The sequence below is a fragment of the Chenopodium quinoa genome, unplaced genomic scaffold, assembly GCF_001683475.1.
Source record: "Chenopodium quinoa cultivar QQ74 unplaced genomic scaffold, ASM168347v1, whole genome shotgun sequence".
NCBI lineage: Eukaryota > Viridiplantae > Streptophyta > Magnoliopsida > Caryophyllales > Amaranthaceae > Chenopodium > Chenopodium quinoa.
Window position 1 is genome coordinate 208,473 of NW_018742306.1, and position 18,881 is coordinate 227,353.

General features: G+C 33.4%; 2 protein-coding genes and 2 long non-coding RNA genes across 5 annotated transcripts; 2 read left to right on the forward strand and 2 right to left on the reverse strand.

Moving 5' to 3' along the window:
* Nucleotides 1–252: 252 nt before the first annotated feature.
* LOC110686824 lies at nt 253–1,786 on the reverse strand. Its single transcript, XM_021863417.1, has 3 exons — nt 1,080–1,786; nt 847–987; nt 253–741 (listed from the first exon to the last, which is right to left on the reverse strand). Exons 1-3 carry the CDS (start codon nt 1,455–1,457, stop codon nt 667–669), a joined length of 594 nt encoding a protein of 197 aa, XP_021719109.1. The 5' UTR covers nt 1,458–1,786; the 3' UTR covers nt 253–666.
* Nucleotides 1,787–1,869: 83 nt separating this feature from the next.
* On the reverse strand, nt 1,870–2,933 carry LOC110686835. Its single transcript, XR_002504311.1, has 4 exons — nt 2,723–2,933; nt 2,183–2,252; nt 2,018–2,077; nt 1,870–1,941 (listed from the first exon to the last, which is right to left on the reverse strand). It is a non-coding gene; the product is annotated as an uncharacterized LOC110686835 (long non-coding RNA).
* A 2,367-nt stretch (nt 2,934–5,300) lies between these two features.
* LOC110686903 lies at nt 5,301–8,568 on the forward strand. The gene is made up of 2 exons (XM_021863517.1): nt 5,301–5,370; nt 5,627–8,568. The coding sequence occupies exons 1-2, from the start codon at nt 5,344–5,346 to the stop codon at nt 6,521–6,523; spliced, it is 924 nt and encodes a 307-aa protein (XP_021719209.1). The 5' UTR covers nt 5,301–5,343; the 3' UTR covers nt 6,524–8,568.
* A 3,464-nt stretch (nt 8,569–12,032) lies between these two features.
* Nucleotides 12,033–17,231, forward strand: LOC110686912. 2 transcript variants are annotated; one of them, XR_002504360.1, is made up of 5 exons: nt 12,033–12,094; nt 13,214–13,330; nt 14,351–14,454; nt 16,605–16,771; nt 16,986–17,231. It is a non-coding gene; the product is annotated as an uncharacterized LOC110686912 (long non-coding RNA). The 2 variants fall into 2 exon arrangements; XR_002504365.1 differs by having other exon boundaries at nt 16,608–16,771.
* The last annotated feature ends 1,650 nt before the right edge of the window (nt 17,232–18,881 follow it).

Here is an 18,881-nt window from a genome sequence, read left to right on the forward strand (position 1 = left end):
TCTATGAACAGCTCTAATGATATGGGGTCATATATGTTGATTTTATGAACAATTAAATCGTATCTTGACCATTTGTAACTAGATTATCTTTTTAAAGCAATTAGTTTAATCATGCTAAGCTAATTAAGATGTTAGTATGGTTTGAGTGTGAGTATGTTAACCAGTTAAAACTAATAATGCTTATGTACATGTTGGGCCAAACACTTATAAGACTATCGGGGGCCAAATGTATTATAAAGCATACACCTATTCTATTACGCAGTCCAGCCCAATCACTCACATCAATCAGCCCAATTACTGATGTTCAGGTTTATGCATCCAAATACTCAATATGATTATTAGCTATTCCCTATTATTAGTTAGTTCTAACAGATAATTAAACAATCAGGATTTACAAGCTAAAATAAAAGTAAAAACAGTGCATAGAATACAAGTTATTTGGGCTGATCAACAACACAGCCATCATCTTAATGTTGCCACCATTGGGAGAAATTCATAAAACTCTTGACTTGTAGCCGCAGGGGGTACAGAAACCAATTGATCGGAAATAAATAGCGTGCTTCCATGATACAAAGGGTTCGAGCTTTCACTTTGATGTGGAAAGGAGTTTGGTGGTGCACCCCTCCTCTTCTTCGCTTTACAGCCACGTTGAGGAGTATGAAAATATTAATTTACCCTGCAAGGTCCATCGGTGTCTCGTGCTTCCTTTGGGTGGTTCTCACCGTAAGCTACATCCATCGTCTATAAAATGAAAAACAAAGAAGCAACACGAGGTTAATCTACCGATAAACACTCATTCATATGATTGGCAACAGACAATGCAACAAAATTGATAGTATTACTAACCCCCATCACACCATAGTCACCACCGCAAGCAATACGATCTTCTTTAGTGGCTAAGCTAATCTGATTTAGGTTCCAAACCTTAATCCTAGGGAATTCACCCCACTGAACGGGAAACCTATCCAGCTTATCCAAATAGAATACCTACAAGCAACAAATGCAAGAACTTTGTAATAAGGGCATAAGGCGGTACAATGTAAAGGAATATAGTAATATAGAGATGCACACAAACCTACCACAGCAAAAATGGTACAGCCACCACATCCTCCTGCTACTCCAGTCGAATAAAAACGACGCGCAAAACTAGCAACGCTTTCCATCAACTTATTCAGAACAAGCTCACACCAATTGTACGAGGCAGCATTCATAGCACACGTAAGGGCGGGAAATAAATCACAAGCCAGCCTAAGAGACTGCGTAGGACATAAAACCATCTCCAATGATATCAACAGAAAAATAGTCTTAAACTCCTCTTCCTCATCTACATCCCATTCACCCTCCAACCTTTCCATCAACCTGGAATTCACAGGTATTCCAACAGAAGTATAACACACGCCCTCCATCCTTGCGCGATCTGGTCTTTGAAGATTGGCCATATTTTTACTGGATTTCATTCACCTTCTTTTGCAGATCACCTGACATGGATTTCCCAGTGGGAACAGTTAACCCACCATTTGGGATACCTAGAACCCAGTGTACCTGATTAGCCGATAACCTAAATTGCTTTCCATCCGGAGCAACTAGCAACTTATTCAACGGATCAATACGACTCATTAGCCAATAACCCATTTGTCGGGGCAAATGAATGTCAGTTAGGACTTTCAACAGCACACCTAAGCCCATTTCATTTACCCATCGTGTCCTCCTCTCATCAAATGTATTGCATATCCTAGAAAAAGTCTCAACTCGACAGTTCATGTTTGGTGGCTGCAATCACATTACAGAACACTAGTTACTTTTAGGACATTAACAAATGTGGTTCTCTTATTCGTTATTAATACAGTCGAGTTAATCACATACCCGACAGAAAATATTACATTGTTGCTTTATAACTTCACCCTTTGCTTTCACTATACCACCAATGCTTAAAGTATCATCCTACAGACCACCAAGAAATGCATTATTACATTTGACTGAATATTACATTTCAAACAAACTTAAAAGCTTAACATACCATAAAGACTTCCTTGCTTAAGACTTTCCTCTTAGTATGATTTAATACATTGATATCGCCCTGTTCAAAATAAACAAAATCCCCATATCACAACTACACAAACTCACACATTTCAAGTTATCAATGTAAGGTTCAACTAGAGCGTTAGATAACGATGACACTTACCATCCTTTCCAATAGTCAGCCTCCAACCACCGAAGAAATTATCCTAATTAATTGCTACAAGGCCTACAATCTGCATATTGACAATATTCAAACAAATTACTAATTTCCTACAATCTACACTGCATATACAAATATGGTCCATTTGATGCAGCACTAGTTTCTCAGGTAGGAATTCAATTGCACATAACAAACAAACCTAATTAGCACAAAAGTATAAAATTTCAATTTCCAAAACAGACACAAAGGCGATTAATTGCAATAAATACATTTTAATGCAATGCTAACCTCATTTCAGGAACTCAACTCAAACAATGCTAAGCTAAGAAATTAAAGTACGCATCAAACGTGACCTGAAATTCAACTTCAACTACGAAAACTGGAATAATTCTAACAAGTTCGAATTGAAAATCAAACAAGTTCGAATTGAAAATCAAACAAGTTCGAATTGAAAATCTAACAAGTTCGAATTGAAAATCAAACATCACCAACATATTGAAATTCAACCAGGTGACAAAAATTAAGGCTCTATAATATACTTACCAGCTAGGGAGCTCCAATCTTCGAACAACTTCACGATTTCAAAAGCACTCCCTCAATGTTTGAGATTTTGAGCTCCAATCTTCGAACAACTTCACGATTTCAAAAGCACTCCCTCAATGTTTGAGATTTTGAGCTCCAATCTTCAAACAACTTCACGATTTCAAAAGCACTCCCTCAATGTTTGAGATTTTCTCACTCCAAGGGTTTCCAATTCGTTGAGGTAGATTGGGAGACTGTTAGCACAGTCAGTCAACCAAATGAGTCATACACATGACATGTCCAATTAAACAAGTAAAAAGACGCTTTTGCCCCCGCTTTTGCCCCGTGAGTAACATATTTCATCTCTCACGGTGATAAATATGAATTTGCCGAAAAATAACTTATGAAATTTCTGATATAAATTTTCTTTTAGGAATCCCTACAAAGCGTATAATACAAAATTTGGGAGATTAATAAAAAACATAAAGTACTTCAATTATAGGTAGATCATTAGATGAGCTACTGCTCTATTTATTTTTAAAAAATGTTTTTTTTTGAACTACATAAAATGAATATTTTCTTGATTTTATTAAATTATACTGTATATAACTCTAACCAATAAATCTATCTACATAAACTAATTTCTTATGGATCATATATGTATAGAGGAGAAATTTACAATATAATTTATTTATTTATTTAATTTTTTTAAAAATCTTTGTCATCCCTTACATTAGAAGTTTATGCATAGTAAACATAAGTCTACTTCCTAAATTATGATAATTAAGATAGACAAGAATGTTAATAATTGAAAATAAGATTTATTATTGATATTCTAATATATGACGTATGTGGCAAGAGTTGTAATATTTTGATATTAGTTTTTCGAACATAAAAACATTATATTGTTCAACGTTAAAGGTGATCACGGGTCGAACTCAACTTTGGGTTGAAAATCATGCCCAAACTACTATTTCGGACCAAAAAATAATGAATTTTCGAGCTAAAATTTTTATTGTAACAACAACTTATAATTTTCTGTAGAATGGACAATTAATTATATTAAGTAAGCAAAGATTGTGCTATTATGTTGAATTGTATTTTAAGCCTATTTTTTTTAAAAAAAAATAAATACTTTTATATCTTTGGAATATTCTAAACTAGATAAATCCCGTGCGATGCACGGTTTGTTAGTATTTTTTTTTAAAAAAAAAATATTTTTCATTTTTATGTGATTGAATATTATATTTTTTTGAAGAAAAAAAAAATAATTTTCCTCAAAAAAAAAAAATAACAATTTTAATCACATAAAAATGAATTAGTTTTAAAATATTAGATTCCTAATCTCAAAAGATATTTTGTATTTAATTAATTTAAACTTTAAAATCTCATTCGTCAATTTTGCTTACGTTACATTTGAATTATTTAATTGTAAATAATACTCTCTTATTTAATTGGCTACAACTTAAATTTACAACTATATATGGCGCATTAAGAAAATATAATCCTACGTGGCTCTCTAAAAACTCGGGAAAAACTCCCTTTATATATATATGAGATTAGATAGATTGTGTTAACATGGGTAATTTTCATATTTTCATTGAAAAACTCGCATAATTTTACAAAATTGTGAATTGTTTATAATTTTAAGAGTACTTAAAATTTAGACACTAAATTTCTACTCCCCTCCCACTTTAACCCTTTTTTTTTTTTTTAATATATATAGATATAAAAATTAGTGACATATTTAATCATGGTGCAAAAAATTTCTGCCAAAACTCATACAAACTTACAAAGTATTCTCTCTTTTTTATTCTTTATACAAGAATGTGATATTTCATGTTCCATTTTATGAACTACATCAAATTTGTCAACGATATTTTGAAACCCTTTATATTTTTTAATCAATTAATTAAATATAGTAAAAAATATAGCATTAATTAAATATAACATTACATTAATAATAGATTACGAAATAACCGTTCATGATACGGGACCTAGCCCATTTACTTTTAATAATAATAAAAAAAAAACTACTACATATTTAGACCGGTTTGCCCCATCAAATACCCACGTTTAAGACCTAGCCCATTTACTACGTATTTATTTGCCCCTGCCTGTCACTCAGCTCTCCATTGAATCGCACTTCCCATCGCACATTGAAGCAGTTTCTGAGTGTTTTAGGGTTCGGAAATCTCAACTATTGGTTCTAATTTCTAAGATTATGAAAGTTCATAACTTGCGATTACATTGCTAGAAAAGAAATTTATTAGCCTAATTTGATAATTGACTCTCATATCCCTAAAATTATACTGTTATGATTTTTCGAGATGATTTAATTAAATTTGGTTGCTAATGTATTGCACAACCCTTTACTGTTGAGATTGAACTATGAAATTAGGGATGAGCCTAACGAAAAAGTAATCATCAAATTAATACTGCTGTAGTTTGAATCAAAGCAGTTGGATGTGATTTTTTAATTGTTATTTGGTAAAGAGTAAATTTTGATTGATTGTTAATTGTGGTAGATAGGTGAAGATGGAAAACAAACATGGTAAGCATAGGACTGATAGGAGGCGTCGTAAGCGCATACATGTACCTCTTGAGATTCTATCTAGACTGCCAATCAAGCCTCTTGCCATATGTACTGTAGTGTGCAAGAAATGGAGGTATATTGTCTTTAATCTTAGGAAGAAATTTGAAGTTCCTGATTGTGGTTTGTTTTTAAGGTTTGCCCCTAATACACAAGATTTGGTGGGTTATTTTTGTTTTAAAACTAAGAAGTTTATCAACATACCAAAAAGTTGTGCCATTGATGGATATGTGGATGCTATTAATAGTGGGTATGATAAGGGGTTATTGACTAACTTATCATTCAATTTGGGACCTTTATTCAAGATTAACCCCTTGAATCCTAACCGGCAGGGTACTTTCTTCACTTTCTACCGCGGCTTACTACTCTTGGGATTATATGATGGTACTTATGAGGTGCACAATGTCGCCACTAACCAAGTTTACACTGTGCCCAAGTCACCTATTGTGACGCGATATGGTTCAAAAACCGATTGTAGCCGGGCGGGTGCCATTATTAAACTTCGATCTAAGAATCGTGTTTGTCGTTTTCTTGTTGTGAGATTTAGCCTTGAGTACCGCAAGTATGAGGTATACTATTCAGAAGATGGTACGTGGGTTGGATTTGGGTTGGAAGGGTATAACTTCAATGCTGCTCATAAGTTGCTTACGGATAACTATGCTGTCATCCTTATGGAATCCAACATATATATATATTTATTGACAAATAGAAACCATGGTGTAAGATTTGCGATCTTTGGACCTAAAACTAATCACAAGATAACATATCATACATTTTCCTTGCCAAAGCTTTTGAATAGGAAACATTTGAGCAAAAAATTATGGATATGTGACAAGACACTCCATCTATCCTATTATGATATTGGTACTCTCTGCATTTGGAAAGCTGGGGAAGAAATTCAAAGACGTGGTGCAACATCAGCAAGCTGGGTATGGATTCGCAAGCTTGTGATTACCAATACCTTGGAGTTAAGTATATTGCCTTTCATCAAGACAAATGCTCAGAAATACCTAGCTAAAGGTTTTGATGTCGGTCATAGTGTGGTGCCAGTCACTTGCCTTCGTGATGCTCCCGTTATCTTCCTTCTTGTCAACTCGACTACCATTTATGCATATAATTATGCGATTGACTTGTTGGACAAAATTGGTTACATTAAAGATTATGATAATATATCTTGTGTCTCTATATTTGAGCCATGTTTTAGCTCGTTCCCTACCCATGGTAGTTGAGCGATGTAAGCAGATTTTTCGTTTTCTTGTTTTACTTTTGTGTGTAGAGTTAAGTCTTTTTTGACATTATATTCTTTAATTGATCTATTGTTACTTTTTTCTTAAATTGTCCATTTTATCATGGTTATGTTAAGCCTTGTATAGAAACCAAGTAATAAATAGAGGAGGGAAAGAGACCGATTATTTAACAAAATCACCCATTAAACTGTTGTTTCCCTTTCTTCTCCAATCCACCCAAGGCCCATGACTCTAACTTCGACAAAAATGAAATTGAACTCATCTTCAATTTGTTGATTTAAATGCATTCAAAACCCTAATCAACATGAATTTGGTGCTCCACTAACTTGATTTGTGTAAATTTTAGAAGAAATTTGAGTAATTGGTAAAGAAAAGAGCTGTAACATCACAGCCACACTGCTACTACTCCTCACTACACGTGCTCCCACTCCTTGTTGCTTATTTTATTTGCCAAAATGAGATGTCACACTCTTCCTTTCTTATCCATTTCTTTCATAAAGATAGATTATAATTGATTTTGTAATAATTTAGTTGTTGCCTCTATTGTTATTGTTGTTGATGTTGTTATTGACAATGATGTCAGTGCTATTTCATGCATTATTGTTGTTGCCTGTTGGTGTGCTGTTATCGCTGCTATTGTGTTGTTATTGTGGGCTCATTTATAGACATAGGAATGTATATTTATGACAGGTTTAGTATATGATTCATAACATTATTGCTCAACTTGTGACCTGTATTCAAAGATTGGTTTAAGGAGATGAGTTGTGATGTAAATGAGTATATATACTCGTGTTTAGTGTATAATTTGTGGAAATTACGTGATTATAGGTAGATTTACAGAATCACTAAGGTGGAATAATTGATGCCATATAATCCCTTAGTTTCGGCATGTAACATATTCAATCATCCCTATATACTAGGATTTAAAGCTCTCTACAACTATGGTTTTTGATCTTTTGAGGCTATATCATTCCTCCGTATCATTCTTCCGTTCTTTTTTATCTTCCCATGTGCTTTTTATTTGGTCAAACTTTAAAAAAACCTTGACCATGTTATGTAAAGTGTAAGTAGGAAGATAATTAAGCATAAAGGGGTTATGGAGGAGTATTGGTTATACAGTACTTATTAAGGGCCGAAGTTCATAGATATGCATCCAATACACGTGTAGATTTAGGATTAAGTAGAGGTACCCTTTACTTGGCACAAATTGTTGAGAGGTTATTTAGGGTATTGGTTATACAGTATATAGGGCCCGAAATTCATAGATACTCATTAATATCGTTACATTTCAATCTGTGAAAAAAGAAAGTAAAAAAGTTATGTGCTGCTAATTAGAAGTAAATGAAAATTATTAAGGTATAAGAGGGACATGTATAGTTGTACAATCAAGTAATCTCATCATAATCTGTGAAAATTGTGTTCCATTTGTTTCTTTGAATTGTTGGACTTGTGATTCCTTTTATACATGTGGTCAATTGATTTTTCATATAGTTTTCATTACACTAATCATTATCTGTTAACAGTACCTTGCTCATTTTTCATATTGCTGAGGCTCTTTTTTCTGTATGTGTGCGCATGCTTGATTTTCGGACAAGGGCATATAATGTATTGCAGTCTGCGTGATCAAAATCAGCATAAATTATTCATGACTGCTGTAATTTTTTATTAAGAGATCGTTGTTCAGGTTAGATTTTTTTTTGCTGTCTGTCTAAGTGTCTACTGTCTAGTCTCATATTATTGACTTGCACTGAATCTCTTGTCTCCTGCCATGGTGTTTATTTTATTTATTTTTTTTTTTTTTTTGGGTATACATGGAATACGTCTGAAATGTTTACTTGAGCTTGAGCTTGAGTTGCAAATATGTTATTCGAGTTTTGTCCCATGATGGCTTTGATTATACATTATATACTTTCTTACTTCAGCTAGGTGCTAGGAGTAATTGGCAGTTCAAATAATTTGTCCCGTGTTTTTTAGCCTTATTCATAATTTTATTTTGGTAGTAACACTAAAGTTATAATACTTAAAAATAAGTAAATTGATAGTGGTTTATGGAACAAATTCTTCTTTACTCTTCAATTGACCGGATTGTATTTGAGCCTTGTTTTATTTCAACAATGCATCTAAGTTGTCGATGTGTTTTCAAAGCAATGGATGGAGCAGGTTGGTTATCAAACGATTCAGTGTTTGCTGGCCCAATTTAACTTGTTGATATTATCAATGCTTGCATCTCGCTTCTTTGAAGCAAAATTTGAGGTACATATATTAATTACTAATCTCTCTTAAGTACTTATAAAACTTTGATTTCTGAATATTTTAGCTTAATGATTGCCCAAATTTAATGAAGGATTTGATACTTTGTATGCATTGCTTCTCTAACTTGAAGCATATATTGACATTGATCTAAGTTTGGAAGGAATTTTAAGTATGGCTCTTTACTTAATTGCTATAATTACATCTTTTGTTGTTTTCTGTTTTCTGATATAATTGTAGAACAAGATATGACAGTCTAAATTTTTCCTTTTTTGTGGTTGTATTACTCTACTTGCTATGCACTAGAATTAGATATTAGTTATCAACACCCTTAAGACGAGATTTTTGTTTTCAATTCCGTTTAGTTTTGACTTTAGAATGATGTTCAAAATTCTCTTAAGAGTTTCGATAATCTTTTGGTTATTGCTTTTATATGAAAGAGTCATTATGAAGTAATAAATGATAACTTGCAAATTATGCTGCAACCTGTGATCGGAGAAAGAAAATTTTGACTTGTAGTTTTGTCAAACATAGGTCCCTTGATTCCGGAGCTTACAAATCACTATTTTGTTGGAAGATTGCAATTAATTAATTTGTGGCGGGCACAAATATTTGTACTAACTGAGATAATCAACTAATTTAACCTTGTCATGTGAAAATTTTTAAATTTCAAAATCGATTTCAAATAATTTATAACTCAAAATGATTAATTTGCAAAATCGATTTCAATTAATTTGTTTTAATTAATTTTTTTGGATTTGGGATGAATTTGAATTAGGGGTTCTTAGGTGGATTATTGAACCCCTAATCAGGTATATATTCTTCCTTTGAATTAAAAGTAAGTTATAATTTCTTTTTTAAATTTGCTAATTTCGGTTACAATATTTGCTCTTCTTCATCAATGGTGCCAACACCACTTCCTCTTTTGCCTTTTCTCCTCTCTTTTCTTCATCGGGTAACTAAATATCAATGTTATTATTGTTATTTTCAGGAAATTAGATTCACCTTAATTTTTAGGGCTTTCTTTTTGCTCGTAAGGCTAATAAAGAGTCCAATTTCATCGGTGATGACATTAATGTAAGGCCCCTTTTAATTTTGCTTTGCTTATTTTTTTTTTGGCTAAATATTTTTTGTGCTCTTTAATTTGACATTTGATTTCATGTCCTTGCTGATTTTATGCTTTTTGGACCCTTGAATCTTAATTTGGTTGATGATATTATTAGCAAGCTTTAATTTGTATTTCTTGGGTTATGGCTGTTGTGTTTTTGAATTGTTAAATGATTATAATGATCTGTGAATGTTTGGAGAAATGGGTTAGTTACTAAGTTGAATATTTGGATGTTGAAGAGCTGATATGTTTGGTTTGGTTTGGTTTGGTTTATAAAGGTTTGGAGTTTTGGACTTTGGATTATGATTTATGCTATTTGTTTTTAGTTGTGAAAGAGCTGGTTGTTTGTTTGAGTATAACACCTTATCTTTTTCTCCATTTTATTTAGTTGAATTGCTGATCTTGATTGATGGTATTAGTTGTCTTTGTTGCAACCAATGTAGTGGAAAGTGTGTTCTATTTAGATATGAAGCTTTTCATTAGTATTATACAAGCTCATTCCCAGTTTTTCATAACAGAGAAGTTTTGAGAGCTGACAACTTTGTAATTGTCCGTAATTATGGAAAATTGTACGCCACATATGTTGGTAATGTGAGATTATATGGGAATTACATAATTTGATTCTCCACTTGTCCATATTAGCGGCAGTATACAAAGGTGTTTTCAACCCTAATTTAAGTTTTCAATTTCTTTTTTTTTTTTTTTTTTTTTTTTTTTTTTTTTTTTTTTTTTTTATTGAAATGAATTCTTGTTGGTTCTTAAATATACTTCGCAATTCGCATGAATGTAAAAAATTCTTACTTTTCATGCTTTCCAAAACAGTAAGTTTTGGTATGAACTTGAAAAAAAAATATTGTGAAACTCCTAAATTTCTCTCTTTTTCTTAGTTCATCATTAGTTAGCCAAATAAGAAACTCTTTCCATTTTAACCAATCAAATCAAACTATCGACCACGACCTCCCTCTTTCCTTAATTTCCATTTTAAAGCACATTTAAAAACCAAACAAGGTGTTAGCTATCAAAACTCATCTCTTAATTTCTTTGATAGTTGACGTGTAGCAATTTTAAAATTTTCTTCATATTTCCTAACATATTACTTTAGAAGAAATAAGAAGATTGCGTCTTTTGTTTAATTCAGTGTCTCTCTCTTACCCATTAAATTTGTTTTGGAAAATAGTTTTGATAGTTTTTGTTTCTTACTCTATATTCATTCAGCCACATAGCTTCCATTGCTGCCGGAAACAATGGAATTCCTGTCAGATCTCATAGATATAAATTTGGAAAAGCAAGTGGCATGGCTCCTCGTGTCAGGTAAGAATCACAGACCTTGCTGCTTATGAATTGCTGTTAAATTTTACAGATAATTCTTTTATTATCATAAGCAAGTGTTGTCTCTCAGTTATTATTGCAAGCCATTATCTCCAATAATCATCAGAAATAGACTCACCCATCCAAGCCATCAAACCTCTAACAGCTAACAGGTTAACAATAAAAGAAACGAATAATCTAGAAATTTTAAAAATAAACTAATTATCGAGTCTAGACACATATCCAGTTGGAGTAGAATTGCTTAAAGTGAGAGTGATAAACAAATGTATACCAAAGTTCTTCATCATTGCCTGTTTCTTGTCTTGTTGTCACTAGTTACTCAGTGCAGTTATTCTTGAATTTGATGATGTCCCATTGATAACTTATTTTTGAAGATTTTTCAACAAGGCAAAGCATGTGATCTTGGAGGTCCTGTTCTTGGTGGCATCGCTCAGCGTGAGCATCATGTTTTCTGCAGCAAGTCTTACATGCCCCAACCTCAACTACGAGCCTTCAAGTATATAAGAAAGCTACAGATAACTGCTGGTAAATTGCTAGAATTTTTTTTTTTAAAAATTTTTTTTGGAACAATGTTATTAATCTGATCAGTTCATGGACAATAATTTACAATCAATAATCTGTGTTGTTTAGTGATCTAAAACAATAAAAATACGCTGCGTTACAAAATTTGACTTTAAACTACTTGATAACTGACTCAGGCCCTAAATTGAAGGGTGTAAGGAAAGGGAAAATTATTGAATCGTTCTGTTAGGGGAACTTTCTGGAGCTTATGGCTGGACCAAAGAGGTTGACTTTCGCTTTGTGTCCCTTATCCTGTCAAGAAGCAATGGCGTCAAGCTTACATCTCTTACGGAGTCTTTACTATGGTACAATATATGAATTCTTTTTTCAATTAAGCATTTTCTTCCTGTTCTGATTTTTTTATTCTTCAATTTATTATTGTCTTTTGCAATATCATAATTCAGATTTATTATAAAACATTTATTATTGTGGTTGTTAAATGTCAATATCAATATAAGTAAATAATGATAGGTTGTTTAAACACGAATCTAAAACCAGCCGGATGGAGTGACAATTATCTAATGAGTTACTGTGAATTACTGTGTGTTTTGGGATGCTCTAGCTTTGGTTGATGTATGCAATTGTCTGTTTGAATGCTGAAGTTTTGGTTGTGGCACAATCTACTCCAATGCCTCCTGCTACCTAAGTATTCATCTATTCATCCTCATTGTCCACTGGGAAAATTACAATGTGACAGTTTTTCAAGTGTTATACGGAGTCAGTTTTATTGATGTCTTTGGTTGGTTTGTGTTGTGGTAATTATGACCTGCTAACTCATCTGATGAAAAAAAATTGATAGAGAGTAAGTGACAAGTAATCTACAGCATTTAGTCATTTTATCATCAAATGATTTAAACCCCAATTTATCATTTATGTACACTTTCGTACCGAATTTATAATATTTCTGGCAATTAGAAATAAATAATTTAATTTTGAAAATCTTTGTAGACTGTACACATGCCGAATAATTTATCACGGGTATCATGATTGAAATAGTCCATTTCCCAAATTTTTGCAGTGATTAAATTATCACAGTTTATTTCAACCAGTTCAAGAACTATTCCCAACCAATTCTAGCCTGAAGAAATTTGTTGTTGAATTGATGTCGGAGGTGGTCTCTTTGATTAAGAATGCGATCAAGGAGAGATCCATTGATGGTCACAATACCTCTGTGGTTACATTTACTATTTATCTTTGTAGGTTTTTGTCATTGCTGTCTTCCAAATCAATAGTGCTAGGCAAATCAATTTTTAGTTCAATTTTATTTGCTGATTTATTAACTTAAATTAGCAAAAAAAACTGTAATTATGAATTGTATACTTGCTGCTGCTTGCATTCCATAATCCTCTTTTCGTTGATCCTTACTTTCTTAATCCTTGTCTCATAACTTGCCATTGTTCCCTGGTGACTTGGTGAGAATGCAGTGGATCAACTTGTGGAGATTATCAAGGATTCAAGGTCAGAATCTAGCATTCATATGAAATTGCCACAAACTCAGCTTTTGAAGGCTATCAAGGGCTGAATCTATATTCCGTGGAATCGTACGGTTTTTAAATTCTGTATTATTGGTTTTAAATTATGTATTATTGGTTTAGCTTCCTTGGTGCACCTTCTTTGCATTATGTGGTTTTCTGTAGCAATATAATCAAGAGACTCGGTTTGTCTTAAACGACAAGACAGAAAGCTGCATTAGAATAATAGAATATTTTAGCTATATGCTACAGAACTATGAAGTTACCTTAGGGGATGTAAATTCCTTGTAGTCAGAATGATATAATGTGAGCAATAAAACCCAATATTTGAGAGGCACATATCCTAAGAATGATGGTTTAATTCATATGTTCAAGATGAAAGTGGATAAAGTTATATGGGATATTGCGCATGTCAAGGTTTTAGTCAGAATTTTTAAGTCTGTTAGCACATATCACTGATGACTTAGGCACTTCCAGCCGTGTAATTGTGGATGCTCAACATCTTCTGCTCATTTATATGAGAAATAGTTGGAGAAAATTTTATTCAAATGCCGAGACAAAACGCCTGCTGTCTGCTTGACTCTACTATAACACCACATTGCAAATTTTTCTGACCGACTTAAAATTTTCTAAGATCAATCAATAATACTGATGCTGAATAAGACTATAAGAGCAGAACTACAGAAACAAGTGTGTCAGCTTACCTGAATTTATTAAGGCTGATGTGAGTTTTCTGTTTCTCTTGATCTCCTTGAGTTGCATGATTTGCTACACCTGTTCACATACTCTGATGTTCTTGACACTACATCTATTATTGAGGATAGCTTTGAATATCTTGATGCACCTATTGTGAGGATTGCTGGGGCCGACGTACCAATGCCTTATGCACCCATTCTTGAGAGAATGGCTCTACCACAGTTTGTTTTTACTGTGTATCATGTTGTGTTAATGCATATTGCTTTCAGATTTTAGGAATATTTGTTTGTAATTTCAAAAATATTACTTGTGTTCCTTGGTTGATATCTAAGGGTAGTTATTTAGCTCTGATTTTTGACGATCTTTTGGTGCTTTACTGATTGGATACTCCAGATTGAAGATATTGTACGTGCTGCAAAGTGGGCATGTTATAGAGCAATACCAAAGGCGGCGCGGCAGCAGCATAAGTATTACCATACCTTTCATGTATCTTTGAGGTAGTTTCTTTGTTTTTGATAGTACACTATATTCGTGTTAAAAAAAATAAATTAAATAAGGATAGTGCACTATCTTTTTTCTTTTATGCAATGCATGAGTTAAATTTCACGAGTACTTTTTTATTTTTAAGTTTAGCCAGCTTATATGTTTATTTATATATTTTGAGGATTTTTTTTCTGTTTTTACTAAAATGCTGAAGTGTTAAGATTTATGACCTTTCTCAAATTTGTAAGTAACTTCAGAAAATATACGAAGTACTTTTTTTTAAAAAGAAATTATTTGTTGTAATGTATGAATTATCTCATCGCTTTACATTGTAGAACTTATGTCCTTAGCTTTGTTTCTTGTGTGATTCAATTGTAATCCTAGCATTTTTACTTTGTAATTTAATTTCTTTTCTTTAAATGTCGTTTTCATTTTGTAATTATTTAGTTGTTTTTGCTGCTAGAAGGCTAAGAACTACCAATAACAGAAGAGAGAAGGAAAGCCTTTGTAATATGAATTATTTGGTTGCGGCTGCTGGAAATTCAATTCATAGCTTAAGTTCTGGGCCATAACTTGATTTCAATGATGCTGCCAGTCACGTAAGTAAAAAAAATTGCCTAAAAGATGTGAAATTAGATTAGTTTAGCTTAAGGGAGAGGTAGAGAGAAGGAAAACCTTTTATATAAAAATTGCATAAAAGATGTGAAATTAGATTAGGTTAGCTGAAATACTCTTTCGATGCACCTTGCACCCAAGCGTATACAAACATTATCAAGAGAAGAGAAGAGAAGGAAAAGGAGTGTAGGATTTGGAGGAGTAAAAAGAGGGAATGAGAAAGAGTATAATGTTTATTGGCTCGGGGAAGGTGGAAAGTAGGAAACTATAGATTTAGAGATGCAGGGTTTGGAAGTTTATAATGCGAGAGAGAGGTGGGTAAGCAAAGCTGTAATAAAAGGGATACAAGGCTAATTTTCTTATAATGGACACATTAGATTCCAAATCTTTAGCATGCCCACCTAGGGAAATCATATGGAAATCCATCTAATTGTTCTTGTTCGAGTAGAGTAAATATGATCTGATATATCAAAACAGTAGAGCTACCTGGAATAGCTTGGATGACTTCAATTGCTACTCTTGATCTTTTGCCTAGATTAATGACTCTGACTAACCTTAGTCATATCAATTAGTTTTAGTGATGGGCTCCTACCCCAAAGTTATTTGAAATTTTATATCAGGAAATCTCCCACTATTCTATTTGGAATTTGCCTAAGGGGAAGGGCATTATAGGTAATGTAATTTACTGATGCTAATAGTATTATGAGGAGGAGGATAGTCGGTTAATAGAGGTAAATGAGAATCAGAAATACTAGAAATAAAAAAGAGTAGGCAAAGAGAAGCATTTGTAATATGAAATTATTGTGTTAGCTTAGTTTAGCTCTTTGTAGTTAATCAGGCCACTTGAAAGCTTGACATTCTATCTTTATTTTGATGTAATTCAGAACAGTCAGTCAAAATATCTTTTTCATTTTCGCCTTTTTTTAATGGTAAGGGAGGATTGTAGATGGTTCTTGTGTGATCCAGCTCTTTATATCAGGTAACATATATTTAATTTGTTATATTAATCTCCTTTTTCTAAAAAAGGAAGTTCTATTGCTGTTGAAAGGGAAGGAAACTCTACAAACATTAGTCATAGTGAATAAGGCGTGAGTTTAAACCTGATAAAATGGTAGCACTGCAGGCCCAGGCTGTACAATGAACCTACTCAAAGTATGGTAAGCTAAAATCAAATATGCATCTTCAGTCAAGCTGGTAGCAAGCATTGTAAAATCTATCTCAGTATCTCATTACAGCTCACTATATATAGTTCATTAGCCTGTATCTAATTTTGTGCATGTGTTCAGTGTGGGTTGATTTCTACAAGCTGAAGATATTGGAATCGATTCAGAATTGTATCCAATGTTCTTTAGTCTTGAGCTGATAGGAAAACTGAGCGTCTTTGATATAGGGATGTCTGACTGTGATGTGCTAAGTATTAGAAACTTAACCTACTTGATTTACTGGTGCAGTATCGCTGCTAGATGGCTTCCTGTACAAATTTGTCAATTGTAATGTTTACAAAATCAGTGCAGTGTCGCCAGCATACTCATAATTTTGTATTTCGTAGTAGAGAAGCAGAAACAATTATTTAAGAATGCTGGAGAGAAGACTATTGAGTGGTTAGACAAGCTAGGAAATTCTAATGGTACTTTTCAAATATCCCAAATCCGTTTGAACATGCAACGAGTAATGCAGAATATTGCTACGATTCTTCGTACACAAAGTACATTCAAGGTATGGACGTATGGCAATGTTTGTGATTTTTGTATTAGGTGTTTCTCATTTTTAGAATTATTACTCATCTCAATATAATTCACCTTTTTGAAGCCATTGAGCTGAGATTGAGATTATTTGATTATTATTCATTCTTTTAATTTTTACAGATTAATAGTTTATTTTTTTACACCGTATATTGTAATTTTTGTTTTCTGATGGATTTTATCGACAGAGGAGAGGATATTCTTGGTATTGGAGTATTTTGATGGTGGTGAGTTGGTGACTTTGGAGCTTACATTCATAGGCATGGTAGAGTTACAGAACTGCTGCTAGGCACTTTATCAAACAGCTGGGTACAAGTTAAAAAAAAATTAAAAAATAAATTAAAAAAATAAATAAATCTTGCTTTAGTTAATAATTGTTGTTGTAAATATTAGGGTTTGTTATTTTTATATTTGACACAGTAAATATTACTCCATCTGTCCCTTAATATTGAAACTTTTGCTATTGTAGTCATTATTCAATTTGGTACTAGATTTAGGCCCTGTTTAGTTCGCCTTATATTTGCTTATTTGATCTGATCTGATCTGATATGAATGTCAGATTTGACCAAGCTTTGACCTTAAATATACGATAATCTATACGGAAAAAAATATATCAAGTCTTGTTAGATTCGTAATAATATGTATTTTATTAATATGGGATTTTTAGAATTTTTTTAATTACGAAATTAAAGATATTTAGCGATAAAAAACTGTTGATAAAACGATGATTTGATATGAACTTATTTTTTCTGATCTGAATTTATTTTTAAAGGTGAACTAAACAAGGCCTTAGTCCAAGTTTCATCCTCTTACTTTCTCTACCCTCCTTCATTCTACAATCTAGAAATAGTAATTTTTAAAATTCAAATGTATCTTTTCGTTTGACTCTATGCAATGTGCAAAAATCTCTCTTTATAGTGCTAAGAACACAAAATACTACCTCTGGTTCAATTTACTCGCAACAAACTCACAAATATTACCCCTTTGTTGCGAGTAAATTGAACTGGAGGTAGTAATAAAGGCGAGTGATAGCGATATATGTGTGAGCCAAATCAGGTAGGCTACTAACTAACTGGAAATATGCAAACTATGGGGTGGTATAGTAGTTAATGATTATGGTGATAAGAAGAGTTATTCAAGTGTAGGTGAACAATAAAATAATTGAGGGGCCGTTTGGTTGGGGGTAATCATGAAAGGGAATGAGAATCAACTGGCCCGATTCCCTTTGTTGATGTCTGTTTAGCACTTTCTTTCATTCCCTTTCCCCTCTTCATTACCCTAAATCCCTCTAAGTTCATTCCCCACCCTCTAGACTTTTTCATTCCCATTCCCTAGCCACCACCACACCACCACACCACCACCTTCCTACCTCCACACACTACCGAGAAACCCAACCACCGCACTACCCATTGCTTCGTCGCCTCTCCAACGACCTTCGTCGCGTCCCCAACAACCCTTGCCGCCTCTCCCCCTCCCCGTAAAACTCCCTTCTCCTCCCGCAAACACTAACTTAGCCCCTAGAAATCCCTCCCTTTCCTCGCAAAACCGCCGTCCAACCCTCCCCCACCCTCGAAACTGAAGAGAGAGGGATTTCTAAGGGCTGGGTTAGTTTCTAGGGTTTTCGGGGTTGATTTTCGGGGAAGAGGGAGCTGCATGCCCGGGGCCGGCGAAAGGCGGCGAAGGGCGGCAAAGGTACGGCTGGTGGCTTGGTGGACGGATGGTGGCTACAAAAAGTGGAAAGTGAATAAATTAGGTGGTTGTGTGGTGGTTGTGGGGTGGTGGGTGGTGGGTGGTTGTGGGGTGGTGGGGTGATGAGATTGTTTCCCTTTATTTCTAAAACAAACAACATAGAGAATATTGGGTATTTTTATTCCATTCTCTTCCATTCCCTTTGTTCATTCCATTCCGTTTACCCCGGGTGAACCAAACGACCCCTGATTGTTTAACACCAATTCGAGATGTTATGTTATAGAAGCTACAAGTGATAAGAAGAGTTATTCAAGTGAAAAAAGAATAACATTTGGAAGACCATATTTAAAGAATTGCTTAATGAAATATTTATGTAAAACAGTAAAGGACGAGTA